The 17,203-nt window shown below is 44.5% G+C and overlaps 1 protein-coding gene across 5 annotated transcripts in view; it reads left to right on the forward strand.

The window, feature by feature from the left end:
* SPoCk (secretory pathway calcium atpase) overlaps positions 1–17,203 on the forward strand; it is a 147,395-nt gene that overhangs the window by 49,151 nt on the left and 81,041 nt on the right. For all 5 annotated transcript variants that reach the window (XR_012889277.1, XR_005110564.2, XM_037428731.2 and 2 more), the window contains exons 10-12: positions 4,900–5,024; positions 11,404–11,501; positions 12,841–12,936. Coding sequence is in view for 3 of the 5 variants with exons in the window: in XM_037428731.2 (XP_037284628.1) it covers positions 4,900–5,024; positions 11,404–11,501; positions 12,841–12,936 (319 nt within the window). In the remaining 2 variants the exon portion in view is untranslated. The remainder of the gene's footprint in view (positions 1–4,899; positions 5,025–11,403; positions 11,502–12,840; positions 12,937–17,203) is intronic.

Consider the following 17,203-nt stretch of genomic DNA (forward strand, 5'->3'; position numbering starts at 1 on the left):
ACTTGTCTCACCTGGGTGTGCGTGGTAAAATGCTTTCCATAATTGAAAGTTACTTGTCCAATCGGACATTTCGTGTCCGTGTGGGCAGTATTCTCTCCCAAACATTTGTCCAAGAAACGGGAGTACTGCAAGGTGGTATACTTAGTTGTACACTTTTTATTATCAAAATGAATTCCTTGTACCTGTCTATCCCCCGCTACATGTTCTATTGTACATATGTTGATGACGTCCAGCTTGGCTTTAAGTCATGCAACCTGGCAATGTGTGAGCAGCAGGTTCAGTTAGGTTTAAACAAGGCCTCCAAATGGCCAGAGGAAAACGGATTCCGATTGAACTCACAAAAAAGCACGCGTGTCTTGTTCTCCCGAAAGAGAGGCATGCACTCAGAACCCGACATTGAACTGAATGGTCAACGTCTATCTGTTAATGCAGAGCATAAATTCTTAGGCTTAATCTTGGACAACAAGTTGACCTTCGTACCGCACATCAAGTATTTAAAAACAAAATGTTTAAAAGCCATCAATGCTCTAAAGGTGTTGTCACGTACTACAGGGGGTAGTGACAGGCAATGTCTCATGAACCTGTATAGAAGCCTCATTCGCACCCGCTTAGACTATGGGGCCCTTGTTTATCAGTCTGCGACTCAAAATGCTTTGAAGATGCTGGACCCCGTGCACCACTTGGGCATCCGCCTTTCTATCGGTGCTCTTCGTACCAGCCCCGTAGAAAGCCTTTAAGTTGAGTCAAGTGAGTGGTCGCTTCATCTGCAGAGAACTTACATGTCCTTTGTATATTTCCTTAAGGTGAAAGTAGACAAGAAGCACCCCTCATGCTCCACTATTAATGATTTGTCGAGCTCCATTCTGTTTCAAAACAGGCCTTCAATGAAGCAGCCCTACTCAGTTCGCCTGAAGGGTCTAGCTGAGGAAACTGATGTGTCACTTGAACGCAGTTTATTCGCTCCTGTAGCATGCCCGCCATCGTGGCAGCGGCAGACTATAGAATGTGATGTGTCTTTCCTAGAAATTACAAAACACGCGCCCATCGCCCATATCCGAACATACTTCCTGGAACTTCAACATAAATACACACGTCCTGAGTTCTTTACAGATGCCTCCAAGTCTAACTCCTCTGTGTCTTACGCTGCTGTCGACCCATCCTTTTCGGATGCTGGCTCTCTACATTCAGATACAAGTATCTTCACAGCTGAAACTTACGCGATACTTGTGGCCGCTAAGCAAATCAAACAACTACAACTACAAAAAGCAGTTTTTATATGGACTCCCTCAGTGTGGTAAGGGCTCTGCACACTCTTAAAAAACAAAAAAACCCTGTCCTCATCTCAATTTACTCCATTTTGTGCACACTCTACACACTCAAACAACATGTTGTTGTGTGCTGGGTGCCAGGGCACCGTAAGATCCAAGGCAACGTGATGGCGGATCAGCTTGCTGCATCCGTCCACGAAAGCAGTGCCACTACACCCATATCAATCCCGGCTCTTGATCTTAAACCGTCTCTCAAACGAAAGCTCAGGGACTACTGGCAAAGCAAGTGGGATAGACACACACAAAACAAGCTACACGTTATTAAGCCACACCTTGGTCATTGGCTGCCAGTATCAAAATCACGTCGTACAGAGGTAACACTAACGAAGCTCAGATTAGGACACACATACACGACACACTCATATCTTTTGTCCGGTGGCAATCCACCATTGTGTGACAGATGTGGTGAAGCACTAACAGTTATTCACATTTTAATCCAGTGGGAACAATCAGACACTCTATGAACACAACACTTTCAATTACCCTACTGACAACATATACCATTACACCCTGCAACGTTCGTCGGTAGGGGACCACTTTTCACCCGTAAATCGTTGCTGGCATTTTCAAGAGATGTCCGTTTCTACCATGTAATATACCCTGGCATTGCGTAGCGTGACCTCTCAAGAGAGGTTGCTGCTGCAGTGGCTACATTGAAAAGCACTTGCCTCGCGACCCTTGGACACAAGGGCGCTGATGAGGCATTTGTGCTAGTGTCAAATAGTTTTACACATGCTTTTATTATCAAAACCTTTTGTCACCCATTTTTATTATCCATATCACGCCACTGTCATGATTTTAATAGTTATGTTTTTACCTGTGTTAGCACGATATATTTTAAGGCCCCTATACAGCCACGCACCATATCATTGTCCACATCTCTAGTCGCTGAAATGGCGCTCTTTGGCCATCAATTGGCTCTTGCGCCATTAAGCCCTATACATCATCATCATCATGAGTTTGTTCTTTTTCATAGTGATGCAGACATACTGATTGTCATCGTGAGGTGCAATTGGTTGCACAACATACGTCAGTTCACGACAAACAAAGACGATGATTTTGCTGCACGCACCATTTGTTGAAGACATGACAGCTTCGTACCCCAAAAGTCTTATTGGCTTCGACAAATTGGGTTCACAAATGACGATGAGTGGAAACACGTTGGTAAACACTGACGAAAATCTGGAAGGCGTGATTTTAGTCCTCTGGCGTTCTATTGAATGACAGATGCAGCCTTGACTTCCTTACGAAATGATGAGGTGGGAGTAGCTATCTTCCTAGTTGAGAGATTCAAGCACTGGGCTTGGGGCATCCAACACTCCAAGTGCGCTTCAAGCATATAGTGTCTTCATGTCGACTAATATCGCTCGGATGGCTTCTATGAGGGAACGCAGCACCGAGATCACTTGACGACCTGTTTTAGGCAAATCTTTCGTTGCTGTAGACCGCTCTGGTGTGGCCGCAACCTGCTGAAGTTCCTTGGCAGAAGAGCGGGTCGGGAGCGTGGGCCATTCCTCCAGAGAAGGAGGCTTCTCCGCTTCTTTCGTAGAAGTGGTGGGTCCTTTCGCAGTGCTACTGAGTGGAACCGCTGAAGAGTGGGAACTAGCATTTCGGGAATGTGCTTTCTTTGAAGACTTTCAATGATGCCGACATCGACGCCGACGCCGGACTACTTCGGCTGCCTTCCTGTGTGTCGAGTTGTCTCGGGCCATTTGTCTGAGAACCGCGCACTCCTTTTGGATTCGAGGACAGTCTTTCGACGAGGCAGCGTGAGGACCACTGTAGTTGGCACGCTTCAAAGTAGTCGCCAGACAGGCGTCTTCGGCATGAGGTTTAGCGCAACGAGGACACAGTCATGAGTTGGGGCATACGCCCTTGACGTGTCCTAGCCTGAAGCACCGATGGCATTGAAGCGGCTTTTGGATGAATGGTCAAACCGGATGTCGGAAATGTCCAACTTTGACGTGGGACGGTATGCAATCTCCCTTGAAAAACACTTTTATGCAGCACGTATTTCCAAGGCGCCGCACTTGCGTAATGACAGTTCCCTCGTTTGCAGGCTTGATGAGGGTAGGCAAGTCAACATTAGGAATGGCAATGTCGATGTCATAAATTACACCGGCAATTGATTTATCATCTGTCGAGATAAAGGGGCGCATTTTAATGCTGCCTAGCTCAATCATTTGCTGCAGCTGTCCTAGCGCACTCACATCGTGCACATCTATGGCGAGAATATTCTTCCTTGGGTTGACTCTTACATCCTTAATTTGATCTGGCACCATACATTCTAGAGCAACGGAAAGGGCTTGCCTGTTCAAAAGTTGTAGGTTGCTTGAAGGATCTTCCGCCATAAATATGATGATGTGCGGCCAGCGTGCAGGCCTTGACTGTACAGTCGCTGTACTTGCAGGAGCTGATGCTGATGTATTCGCAGTCCTTCTCTTTGCCCTCTTACCCCGGACAGGTATAAAGCTGTCATTGGATGTGTCGTCTTCCGACATAGAATACAAATCAGCGTCTTCGGTGTCACTTGGGGAGCCAGCTCGCTTCCTTGTGGTTGACGGGTGTGAGGACTTCTGTCCAAACGGGCCTCAGGCATGCTCCGTGGCCATCACCGCAAGACAGGGAGGCGAGGCACCTCGAAAAACCGATGGTTTCACTAAAAAAAATACAGAGCGCAGAAACAAGCGTTCTTCTAAAGAGACACTTCTTCTTCCTCTCTTAAAATCTCCATGTCCAGAGAGACTTTGCGCACGGTGCAACAGTCGACATTCGCTACCGGGTGAAATGGGTCCTCGCTCCCCCCAGCGCAGCAGACAGCGGAGAAGGGGAGTCATGTCGGGACATGAGAACGGCAGAAATAGGTGGCAAAGCTCGCGCAAAGATGGTGGGCTGGCCTCAATTTCCACAAGCTGCAAACAGCTATTCTGCTTTTAACATGATTTATGAAAAATTTATGAATGATGTACATGAGCTTTACTAACCCACACTTTGTATGCTGGAAGTTCATGTTGTGACTACAGTTTTAGGTATTGTGAGCGGTAATACATTGCCACGCATGGTTGTTCCACCAGAATTCATGCTAGAATAAGACCCCTTAGCAATATGCACAGTTATTACACAATGAATATGTAGGTTTTTCCTAATACTATCAAGAAATGCTAACTGTGCGATTGTTGTGTCTTTGTCTAGGAGTGCTTGAGTACATATCAGTGGAGTTATTTTTTTAAATCTCACAGTGCATTCGCTTCTTGCTCATACGGTATCAGTGCAACTGCTTATTAATTTAGTTTTCAATGTCTTCTATTGCTGTTTGTGTGTAACATTATCCTACGCCCTTTCTAAAAAAAAAAATTGGAAATTGCACATTAGTCAATTTTCACAATACTATTTCGAAGCAAAGCCATGTGCTGCAACTTTCTCTCTGCCTTTATTTTTCGAATGTCACAGTGACCACATCGTGTCAAAAGAATAAATAAATCTTGTGCTCTAGGATAATCTCATTGTAATAGGCTTGCTTGCAGAGAATTCTGACTGTCTGAATGGCGTTTTATCTTCTTTCTTATTGTAGCCTTGCTGTGGCAGCTATCCCTGAAGGTCTCCCTATTGTGGTAACCGTCACCCTTGCCCTTGGAGTGATGCGCATGGCAAAGCGTAAAGCCATCATCAAGAAATTGCCAACTGTGGAAACGTTAGGTGGGAAATCAGTTTTGTGTGGTGTGTGTGTGTGCTAATGAAGCCACGAAAAAAAGTTGGGAGAAAAGACATTTATTAATTGTAGTTCTGAAGGATTTTTCAGCGACAGCGAAATTAGAAAGGATATGGGTATTAAAAGGTGTTTTTCAGAGAACCCTAAGTACAGTTAAAATCAATGTAATAAAATTATTCAAAGATCAGTATAATTAAATCTTTAATAAAATGAAATATTTAGCTTTATATAGCCTTAAGTCTATAGAGCGCAATGTATTTTTTTAGCTCAGTATAGGGAAGTTTCAGTGTTGTTTCTAAGAAAGATTAAGGCAATAAATAGAAACTTCTGCTAGTGCTGGTAGTCAAACGGGGTTCACGAGGTTTTTTTTGCTAATGCATTTTTCATATTGAGCACCACAAAACACTGCACCTGCTGATGCAAAGGTCAGAGGCTTTGGGGAATCTGGATGTTGGCCTCCTGATCTTCGGGGTGGTGTAAGTGGATAGAACATGTGTGAACACTGTGAACACCCTAGAAGATTGTGTTTACTCACTTTGTAATCAATGTGCAGCTGAGCCCAGATATAATGAAGTTGGTAAAATTGGTAATTTACTTTATTTCATAAGTTTTATTAATTTAAAGCTTAATATTTTGTGCACAGTATAGTGATCAACCGACTTAGTTTGACATGGATAGTGCCACAAGAATGTTCAATAATGTAGTGGCACAAAAAAAACACTCACTTTAAATATTTCAAAAAAAAATCAGTTTTGTTGAACCTGAGATTTGGTGGCCACAATTGATGCCTTTTGCTGGTGAAGTCCTCTTCGCAGTGGCTTTGTCACGAATTTATCTCGGGAGCACTTGTGAAAGATGGATTCGAGAGAAATGGGAGACAGGCGTGGCAAGACAAACACTCTTTATACCCTGACCTGACAGAACCAATAACCAGAATTCTCATTAAATCACTCAATAACACTCAATAGCTCAATAACAACCCGTGTACATGGTCAAACCGAAATTGACTGTAGCTCAGTCTAAATCTGTTACTAGCCCTAGCCGCTACTCCTAAGCCAATATGGCGTCAACACTGGAATGTTCTTACAGTTTGTCGTGTTGCGACTTACTGCCCTTTGCCGTGTCGACGTTTAGTTGACGCCTTTGTCGTTGACGGGTTGCTCTTTTTTTTTAAGGTTGCCAGCAGTTGTTCCCGCCGCATGAACCGCTTGTCCTCATTGCCAGTGTTTCCCGGTCGTCGTCTCTATCTTCAGTCTCACTAGGCTTATCTCGTCATGGACTCCCCTGCTAATGGGTCCACTTTTGTGACTGGTGTGGGCTGCTACCATCCCGGCTCGTATTGGGGACGCTGCAAGTTTATCAGAAACTGCTGGGCAAGAGTGTGGCAAGTCCGGGCAGCTTCACTTGAGTACCCCCGAGGTCAATGGTCGCTTTCCGGGCCTCTCACGCCGACATCCTTCATAACCGAGCGGCTATGCTGCTCCCGTCGCAGTCGCAACGCTGGTTTCCCACGTCTTCGCAGCTCGGACCCCCAACGCACAGTGCTAGCTCATCCTCTGGGATTTTTCATCACAGCTCTGGTCGCATGCCACAACTCTTTTTGCGACCAATCTCCTGCTTTAACGTGGCTGGTGCGTGTGCACCCGGGGGACTTTTTTCTCCTCGTGCACTGTCGCCGTGCTTCCACATTCAGCACGCGCCTCATGCCTCTCCTTTACTCATCACAGGCTGTATGCCAAGTAAAAATACAAGAAATGCAGGTACAAAGTACTCGTTTGTTATAAGATAAGCAAAGTTTTCGCAATGGTTCTGTCACCACAGCTGGTCATCAAAACACAGTGTGATTTAAAGGGGTGAGACACAGATGCTGTCGTATTCACCTAACTGGGCCACTTGCACTCTACAGATTTGGTCAACACGCAACATAAGAAACAGCCACACGTCACAAGAACAAGTAGCTGCTGGCTAAAATGTGGGAAAGCTAGGTAACAACCTGAATTACAGCTTCTTCATTTACAAACTTCATATTTTGTGTTTCACAGCATGTATTATGTACTGAATTCCAAGAATCTAGCAAGATCCATTACAGAATTGCAGATTTGGGTCACTGGTAAGCATTGTGCGAAAATCTTTTAGGTGTGTCTGTTACAGCTGGAAACTGCAGCACCTCCAAAAAGGATTGGTACGTTAAGAGGTTTCTATAACGGGGAGTCTGGCTCTTGTGGTTTTACAAACATATTTCGGTGTTCTTTGGTATTCTGGTCCCCCATAGTTGAAAACGCAGTGTACTTGCGCATAGCGGCCATAAATGTCTGTTTGATATCGGCAGTTTTGCTCATGTCGAAATTTGCATGCAGCCCCGCGCTGCACACCGATTTAGCGAACATTGTCAGGACATGTTTTTACGATGATTTTAATTTGTTCGAGGCTGTAGCCAGTGTCAGAGGAATAAACGGAACCAACACTGCCAGTACACAGCCATGTGAATCGTCGGAGGTGGGTGTGCATCACACATCATCACTGAGAAACACGCTGATGCGTGCAAATTACATTATGGCTGTTTTTCGTGATGTATCAATGCTCTGAAAAAATACTTAGCCTGAACTCTTCAGAATATATATGACCGAGTTAAAGGTTACATTTGGGTACATTACTGTGTGGCACTGACACTCGGCTTAGGAAATACGGCATTAGGGGAAAAATTCTAGATTGCCATTCTAGGTCGCTGAGTTCTTTCTCAGGCAGACTGCATGCACGAAACTATTAAGCAACTATCACAAGATTGTTGTTATAGTACCTGCACACAAGCAAAAATCATGTTGCTCTATACCCGCCTCAGTGACTTAGTATCTAAGGTGTCAGCATGCCTGGTCACAGCACTCACATTTCGAAGGAAGCAAAGTGCAAAAACACGTGTACTGAAGTTTACGACCTCATGGAAGAGCTTCGCGTGATAGTTTTCTCTTTCTCCCTCCCCTCTCCGTCTTCCCGCCCTTGTTACAATGAAAGCTGTTATAAGTTCACAACATGGTTCACATGCGCGCTGTAGTTGTCCGCAACCAGTGTTCGTAACTACTATCGCACGAAATAAGAAAAAAAACTCGATAAATAAAAAAATTGCCCGCAGCTTCCCTCGGGGGAACACTGAGGAGGATGCGGACCATATAATTGGTTAACGGGGTGTTAAAGTGCGACTTACTTGGGTCGATGGCTAAATTGGTTAACGTGGTTGTGAAATGGGGTGTTAAATTGCGACTTACTTGGGTCGATGGCTAAATTGGTTAACGTGGTTGTAGGAGGGGGTGTTAAATGAGTGAACACGTACACACGTATGCGAAAGGGCGGCGCTGGTCGAAGGGACGTCGATCATTGTGTTTGTGGATTCGTTGGAATTCATTTCACCGCGACCTTGGACGTCGACGCGCCGTACAAACCAACCGACGAGCGGCAACTGAGCGAGCAAGCGCCGACCTTGAGTATATATACAGCACGACGGCGCATGCACTGTCAGCTGTTGAATGTTCTCGAAGCGCGACGCCACATGCGCGTCCACTGGAGAATCAGGAGAATTGTAGATGTCGAACGCGGTGTGTAGAGGAGGAAGGGTGCACAGATGGTGGAGGAGTGAAGCGCGCGCGGTGTGTAGAGGAGGAAGGGATGCACAGATGGTGGAAGAGTGGGCGACGGCGCATGCGCGCGCGTCAGCTGTCGAATGTTCGAGAAGCGGTGCGGACGGCGCACTACAAGGCGCGAGTATAAGATGCTCCGCATCTAAAACACTCAAGGACACAATGAGACTCTAACCCGGGTCCCCTGTGTGCCAGCCCAGCATTCTACCACTGAGCCACGCCGGTGCTTGGAACTCCTTTGTAAACTGGCCTTTTGATGTCAGTAAAGGAATCACGTTAATTTGCGTGTTTTAGAACAGTAAAAGAACAACCAGATGTCGCATAATGCGATTTGTGCACCGAGTTGGTCGTCGAATGCTTCAACCCTTTATAAGAGCTTGATTTTGTTCACCTATTCACTGTGACACATACCCACTGTGGGGGATTGTGGGGATTACTAAATTTTCCGCCATAATTCTTTATTGTGGTCAGCCACAGCACAAAAACAATTCCATAAAGTTCTTTGTAAGTGTACAGTGGGTACCACGCTTCTACTAAGAATGACGAAGGATGGAATAGCGAATGCCTGTAACCCCCGTGCTCTCTCAAGGCATGGTTCAGTTGTGGCGCGCTGCATGATTGTGCGTTGTGGCCACGCTCATGGCAGCGGTAGCAGACGACGCCTTTCCTGCCATCAGTAAGGGATTTCGCCACCTCACAAGAGCTAGGAGGTCTCCGTTTGCTAGCCACATGCAGGCCTCTGCGATGGAATCTTCCCTCAGGCAATGGGGCATGGGGGGTGCCGTTCTCGTTCACCCTGCAGGGCAAAGGGGCACGCCCGGTCGTACGAGTACAAGTCGAGAACCCAATCCGACACAACAGGCGCGTCTCATCATTTCCTCGCGGCTGAGGCCGCCTCGTGATTAGGCAGGAGACGGAGTGACGAGTCATCACCAGCCCATGCACAACAAGGCTCGAGAGAAGCAGACAGTGGTGGCGGTGGGTGGTGGGCTCTCGCTGCTAGTATGTCACCTTGAATCCACTTTGCTGATAGGCCAGCCTGTTTCGGTCACAATAATGGGTACTTTGAAGGTAAGCGGTGAAGGTTAGATGAGCCTGGCAAATGGCTCGCTCCACCTTCTCAGCGCCTGATGCCGTATGGTCGTCAAGGAGGTAGAGTTGCTGCAAAGCCCAGACGTACTCGAGAAGAGATTAGTTAGAAGCTCTAGCTCGTGACGCATGCGGTGCTTGTAGTCAGGAGAAAGGAACTTGCTCTGAAAAAGTGACCTAGACACCTCCATCGACCGAACTTAATGGCCGACAAGTTGATACCACTGCACCGCTTGGGTTGTCAGCACAATAGCCTAGCATTATGCTGTCGTTAAGCCATACCGCCTGCTGATAGCGTTGGAGCGCCTCGAGGTACTCCATGGCACTCAAGCGGTTCGAATAACCACTGTACTCAGGCAAAGGTGACTTTAGGCTGCTCGGTGCATTTGTCTGAGGGGACTCGCGAACTCCCTTTACAACAAGGCTGCGAGCAGGCTGCTAACAACAAGACATTTAGGAGCTGTGCTGCAGTCGCATGCAGTGACGATTGCTTCAACGCAGGCATGGCCGTGACTGGGTTGCACCCCTGTTCTCCAGCGTGCACGTCAGACCGAAAAGGGCCAATAATTGCACGGCACAGTGTTGTGTTATTGCTCTGACAGGTGTGCAAGGCCTCTCGTGGTAGACAAGCTGATCAACCGCGGGGCACTGTGGCTCAGGACTGTCCGAAGTGCCGCCTACGCCCACCTGAAGCATGCGAGCGTCGAGAGCAGCAGCAACGTTATCGTCAAAGCAAGCACGCTCGCGGACAGTGCTCTCAACTCTTTGCGCTCATGCCCAAAGCGGGTCAGTGATCGCGTGCTTGCCGACACCTAAGTGGCCCGAAAGGAAGGCTTGAGTGCGGAGGGTTGGGCGGTAAACTGCGCTGCTGACAAGGGAAAGCCAGTGGTTGGAGATGATGCATAGCACGAGCCCGTATGCGCGTGCATCTTTAACCGCTGAGAAAGCCCACAACTGGCTTGGCTGGAACCGTAATCTGCATTCGAGCGGATAACATCATCATAGGGGACCCCAAAGGAGGGATCTCTCCTTTTGACCGAAAGCAGAGGGCCGCCGTGACGTCCATATTTCGTGCTGTCAGGTTCTTCCGCATTGGTTTGCTAATGGATTAGCCTACGAAGCGACCGGGGATGGACACAACAATCTCCACTGCCGTCACACACAAAGACGCAGTGGCCGGGTGGGCCCTCTTTTTTGGCGCATCTTTGTCCCACTACTGTAACTGAAAAAACACCGAATTGGGTGCTGGTTGCAATGTGTATTTTTTAATAATAATACATGTGCATGAAAACCCTGTTTACCTAAACCATGTAACTGGTAAAGAAGTTTCAGCTTGTTGCCTTGGTCCCTCTTTGTGGCAGCAGGGAGGCTTTTTAAACCATAAATAAATAAGCTTTGTTATATTGAGGTTATAATGCATTGTGTTCCATGTAAACAAAGTTGTTTAAAATACACTTCATTATATCAATCTTTAACTCTACTACTATCGGTCTGATCACCATCAAATTTGTATTTTGTGAATTTGCATGGGGCAGTGTCTTGTAATGCCTTTAAAGCTGAAGTGTCCAGAAATGTATTTTACGATGCTTTAAGTTCCATGCAGGGAATCGGCAATAAGTATAACTTGCTGTTCTTTTATTTTGTGCAGGTTGTGTTAATGTTGTGTGTTCTGACAAGACAGGAACTCTGACAAAAAATGAAATGACTGTTTGCTCCATCATGACATCAGAGCTTTACCATGCTGAGGTAATGTTACCCTTCATTATCAGGATTACTATGGACATTTTACGAATACTGACTTGGGGCTGTGCTCTTGCTTGCCTTCCCAGGATGGCTTCAAAGCTGCTTTAGTCAGATGTGCATGTTATGGAACCTCCTTCTGTACTGGGTTGTTTCTATCTAGCGCAACTGGGCAGTGTAGTGCCGATATGTTGATGTGGCATTTTTTGCATGTAATATTCAATTTTTGAACATATAGTACGCTCACTTCAAACTGATAGGGCTTATGCCATGCTAACTTTCATTGCTTTAAGACCTGCCTTTTCACCGATTGCTCATTGATAAATAGTTCATTGGGGATTCAAGGCAAGGTTTCCAGAAAAGTGTAATGGCCAGACAGCACTGTTAGTGTTGTGTTCACTCTTGGCGAGTAGCTGTTTTGTGATTTTTACTAACGTTTGCCACTGTATGCTGGTGCTTATTGAGTAAATGACAATAATTCTGATTTCATAACATGTGTGTTTCTGCGTTCTGTGAAACATTTTCTGGCATGTGCACTGGACGAAAGTGCCTTTGCTGTTCTCACTAGATTTAATGAGCTTGAAAGGTATTCTCAAGTATTGAACAAAGTCTTGTATTGTTCACCCAGTTATTGTTGACAACAAATGACTTTGGCTTGTTGGGCTGCACTTTTCTTATTTACTTATTTGTTACTTTCCACCTGAAGACTTCACAGTTACGGGATTGGGGTGGGCTGGCGTCGTAAGCAAAGGCCAGCTGAGGCAATCATTGCACGTGGCACATGGTCAGACGTGAGAGGCATCTACAGGAGCACAGTGGAAGGGTCTGTTGTTTAATAATACATATGTAATGATTTCTTTATTCATGATATTTAGCTAGAACATTACAGATGTGATACGAAGAATTTGGGGGGGGGGGGGGGGGATTATAAAAGCTTTCTATAATTGTCACCAAGCATATATTAGTGAAACACATGTATTCTACAAAAAGATGTGCATGGATGCCCAAAATGAACTGTCCAAACAAGACAGAAGTTCAGACATAGTTGAAAAAGAAGTGCCTCTAGAGGAAACATTTCAACAAAGAAGCATTCCTTTGTCAGAGCCCTTATGAATACATTTTTTCTTTTCGAAATGTTTCATGTTGAAAGAACGGAGAAGTATGTGACAAAATAAGTACCTGTATAATTTATGTCTGATTAGCACTGTGAAAGTAACGCCAGTGTGGAAGAACTGGATTCATACCTAGGGATGCTTGTACTAACTGGTGGGGTGATTTCAAGTCTGCGTAATGTGTTGAAGCATTGTTAAGAAGAACAGTTTCTGTCTCTTTTTTTTTTTTACAGGTTACAGGGGTTGGCTACAATGCAGAGGGTCATGTGATCCTCACGGAACCTGGGGAGAGAGATGTGCAGATGGATTCAATGAGGTTACTTCTTGAGGTGAAGCTTTCAGTGTTGTAACTTCTATTTTTGGGAGCTGTTGTGTGGGTTATCCATAAGTTCAGATTTTGCTTTGTCCTGTTTGTTCACTGAAAAGTACTAAAATGTGTGTTTAATTATTAGAAGTTAGGAATATTCAAATTTTCTTATAATGTATTCAATACAGTTAAACCCTTTTGGAAGAGATATGAACTAGGGAGCATTTCTTGTCTTTCATATGAGGTGTCTCTTATAAGCAGGGTACCAGATTTTCATTCGGTTATCAACATGTATTTCAATGTTGGCACACTGGTGTCTTGATGCCCATTTGTTACATCAGTGATAAAGGACTACAACTGTAGTTTCTTGTTTATCACTTAAAAATTTTGCCCTTCGATGGACAAATTGTTTTCACCCAAAATAATAAAAACAAAAATGAACAACAAAGTTCTGTTATTAGAACAAAAAAAAGTATATTAATTAGAAGAGATGTGTTTCATAGGCTCAGAAAAATGCATACACAATATTACTGTCACATTTGTATCATTCAGAATCATTGTTCCGAACATGCTTCTGAGAAGTTGTTTCTCGGCCATGTTTAGTAAGTTTCGAACTGTTAGCATTTCTTTATCTCGGTAGCTGACATCGAATGAGTCTTATTTGGATTTTGCATTAGGGCAATACTCTAAATTCAATCAATTGCCACTGAATTGTTCACAGCATAAAAAACAGTATTCATCCCCCATAGCTAATTCCTGTGTATGTGAACACATATGAGAAAACTGTGGTTGTGTGCCCTCCAGAAAGTCAAACCATGGAGAAACCACCAGAAACTATTTACACTGAGAGCCAGTGAATTTTGTGATTGCCAAAAAACAACTTGCACAAGCATGTTAGCATTGTCTATGTATGGTGGTATCGTTTTTATGCACTCGTGCTTTCCTGTGAACAGGTGAAATAACATCTGTGTGGTCAATGAATGAGCTAGTATCAGGTGGCTACCCTTTTGATAGTCTAGAGATCAGGTAGGCATCAGTTTTCCATGAGTGCATTGGAACCAACCTGCAAAACAAAACAGAAAAATTCAGCCAGCTCCATCTCATGAACAGTGTAAAAACAGTGAAACTTATGCCCATCCATATACAGGAAGCCTTCCCCTCTCGCAGCATACACAGCCCTCCCTACCTGCTGATGCTTACTCTCGCCACAATATGAGGCCATGTGATCAGCGCTACCACATCCCTGGACATGAAAAGTTCAACTAAGAACAGCTTTGCTGTTAAAATAATTGATCGCCACATGCCTGCACATGCGTTAATGTTTGAGCGATTGTCAGAGCTTCTGCATTAGATACCTTGAAGTGAAAACCGGAGGTCAGTGATGCAATAAAAAATGTCCTGTATTTTTTATTGCATCATTGAGAGCAATTGCTGGGTAACCCACAGGTCACGAGATCAAACCCTGGCTGTGGCGGCTGCATTTTGATGGAGGCGAAAATGCTGTAGGCCCGTGTGCTCTGATTTGGGTGCATGTGAAAGAATTTCAGGTGGTTGAAGTTTCCGGAGCCCTCCGCTATGGCTTCTCTCGTAATCATATCGTGGGTTTGGGATGTTGAACCCCACATATCAATCAAAGCAATTTCTGGGCAAAAAAGAGCTAAAAAAAGTGGCACCAAAAATATATGGCATCAACCATTTGAGAGTTTGTGACATAGCATGTTTACATCATTGAACTTCAAAACCTTAACGAAGTATTGACACACTATTTTTACATATTTTCCTTTCTTTCTCTCTCTATTTCTTTTAAACATTAAAGGTCTGAAATCATAAAAGAACACACAAAAAATACTCAAAGGCTTAGAGGGCCCTAAATGACTTGAATTAACAACACTTCTACAGTCTGTCTTGGTTCCATTTATCAAGGTTGCAGCACTGTATCACAGTGTCATGATGCAGAAGCTGGTCACATGGGACTTTCTTGTGGCTCGCTTGGCCACTTTTTTTGTCGCTACTCATTGTGAAGACCTGTGTCTTAAAATGGTCATTCTGAAAGAAGTCCTTAATAAAGGTGCCACAATGCCAATTATATCCATACTCGGCCACCAACTACAATGAAATATGTTTACAGCCTTGTCCTCTACTAGGGAAAAGGGATCTCTATAACTTCAAGATTTTACCTAGTCTCATGTTCAAATCTTTGTTAAAGCAGGCACAGTGACATTGGCCTCAGCAAAATAACATTGCTGAGGCCAAGGAAAAATTTGACTTATGTAGACACTGCTTTTTGCTGATAGACAAAATAAGTGACACCGAATTGGTTTCTGTAAAGGTAAAAATGGTTTCTGTATCAGCTCGAGGTCGGGGGATTGAATCCCGGCTGTGGTGGCTGCATTTACGATGGAGGCGGAAACGTTATAGGCCCATGTGCTCAGATTTGGGTACATGTTAATAAACTCCAGGTGGTCTAAATTTCCGGAGCCCTCCACTGCGGCGTCTCTCATAATCATATGGTGGTTTTGCGACGTTGAACCCCACATATCAATCAGCTCGTGAACAAAATGCACTAAGGAATGGGGAGCAGTCAGTGGAACATCTTTATTAGAATGATAATGTTAACCTTTTGAAGGCTGAATATTATCACCAAAGACTTTTTTTTTAATTGCCGATTTAGAATTAAATAATGCTTCCAACAATTTTTTGAAGTGACCACTCAGTAAGAAAAGGATATTTTACATGTGTATAGATCAGGGTCGTTGAGGGGGTTCTGACACCCCCCAAAATTTTTTGATGCTTCAACTTTTTGGGTGATAGTGAAGTATTTACATGCCTTTACGTCAACATTCTACAAATAAACAACCCCCGAAAAAGATTTCTTAGAACATCCCTGGTATACATAAATTGTTTATTCATGGTAAAAAATGAAAATGAAAAAGTAGCTTATGTGCATAATAAAAACATATGCTTATCTGAATAAACATGTCTCATGTTTATGCACACGCTAGAAAATTACTGTCACGCTTGTGCCATTCATAGTTATCGTGCCACGCCTGCTTCAAGGAAGATGCTCCTTGGTTGGATTTTAGTTTGGGAATTATCGATTTCTCATCTTGATAGTAAGTCCTACGAATCTAATTTTGATTGGGCGTCAGGGCTGTAGCGCTGATCACCACATGACTCACTCACAACAAGGAAGCCGGCATGCATGCTCGTGTTGTCATCACAGTGTATGTGAGCACGTGCAATATAGGAAATATCTATAGCTTTATGCTTGTCACTATTCCCAGATGAGTGAGAAACGGCCTCTGATTACCATTCTTGGTATCGCCATTGAGAGGCTATCGAATTTCACAATTCTCGAGACAAAATGTGCAATTATAGGGAGCTCTTCTCGCGGTGTGCAATTCGCTGGAGCGTGTTCAGTTACGGAAAAAATGGTGAGTCTTGACATCATGGCGCGCTTGACCACGTCAGTGCACCGAACCTGCCAGCACATTCCAAGCATAAAAGAACCTAAGTGGACGAAATGTAGAGCAACAGGACTTCTAAACAAACCGGACAAGTCTGCACGTGTTGAAATGTTTGAAGAGTGATGCAGGGAATGTGTACAAACCTTTCAGAGGCATTAGACGGGCAGCTGCGTTATACCTGATTTAAGGGCTAACATGATAAGAGTCTATGCACGGTTTTGTAAAAGCTCATTTAAAAGCGGATCTCTGGGGGCAGCATCTGTTGTGGTGAAATGCATTCCACTTTTCTCGTTTGTGTCGAGAGTTGTAAAAGCTACGTGAGGTCAAAATGACATCATGAAAGAATGATCAGAAATAGGCAACGCGCTCCAGCCAATCAGGGGAGGCCGAATTATACATGTCCACAAATTAGACACCGCGAGAATAGCTCCCATGGTCGCATCGCTTGTATATGGCAGCATTATTTATATGTACTATTACCCGCCTCTGTAAAGCTGAAATCGCACCCCTGTAGGCAATAAATGAGCTGGTTTTAGGCAGTCACAGTGTTAGAGATGGTAGACCAGTTAAACATCAGTTAATGCATAAAATGAAAGCCACCTGCAAGACTAAAAAACTTCCAACTGTGCACACACAGATGTGCCAGCGAGGCTCACTTTGGCGGCCTCCACATGTAAACAAACCTTGGAATAAAAACCAAAGGCCATTGGCACAACAAAAAAATTCTCTGCATTCCTGCAGGGTGATAGCACTTGAAAGTCGTCTTGTTATTTAAACATACGGATGGCGTTATATGTTTATGGCATGAGCCATTTGGGAATA

Source organism: Rhipicephalus microplus, unplaced genomic scaffold (assembly GCF_043290135.1).
Source record: "Rhipicephalus microplus isolate Deutch F79 unplaced genomic scaffold, USDA_Rmic scaffold_48, whole genome shotgun sequence".
Taxonomy (NCBI): domain Eukaryota; kingdom Metazoa; phylum Arthropoda; class Arachnida; order Ixodida; family Ixodidae; genus Rhipicephalus; species Rhipicephalus microplus.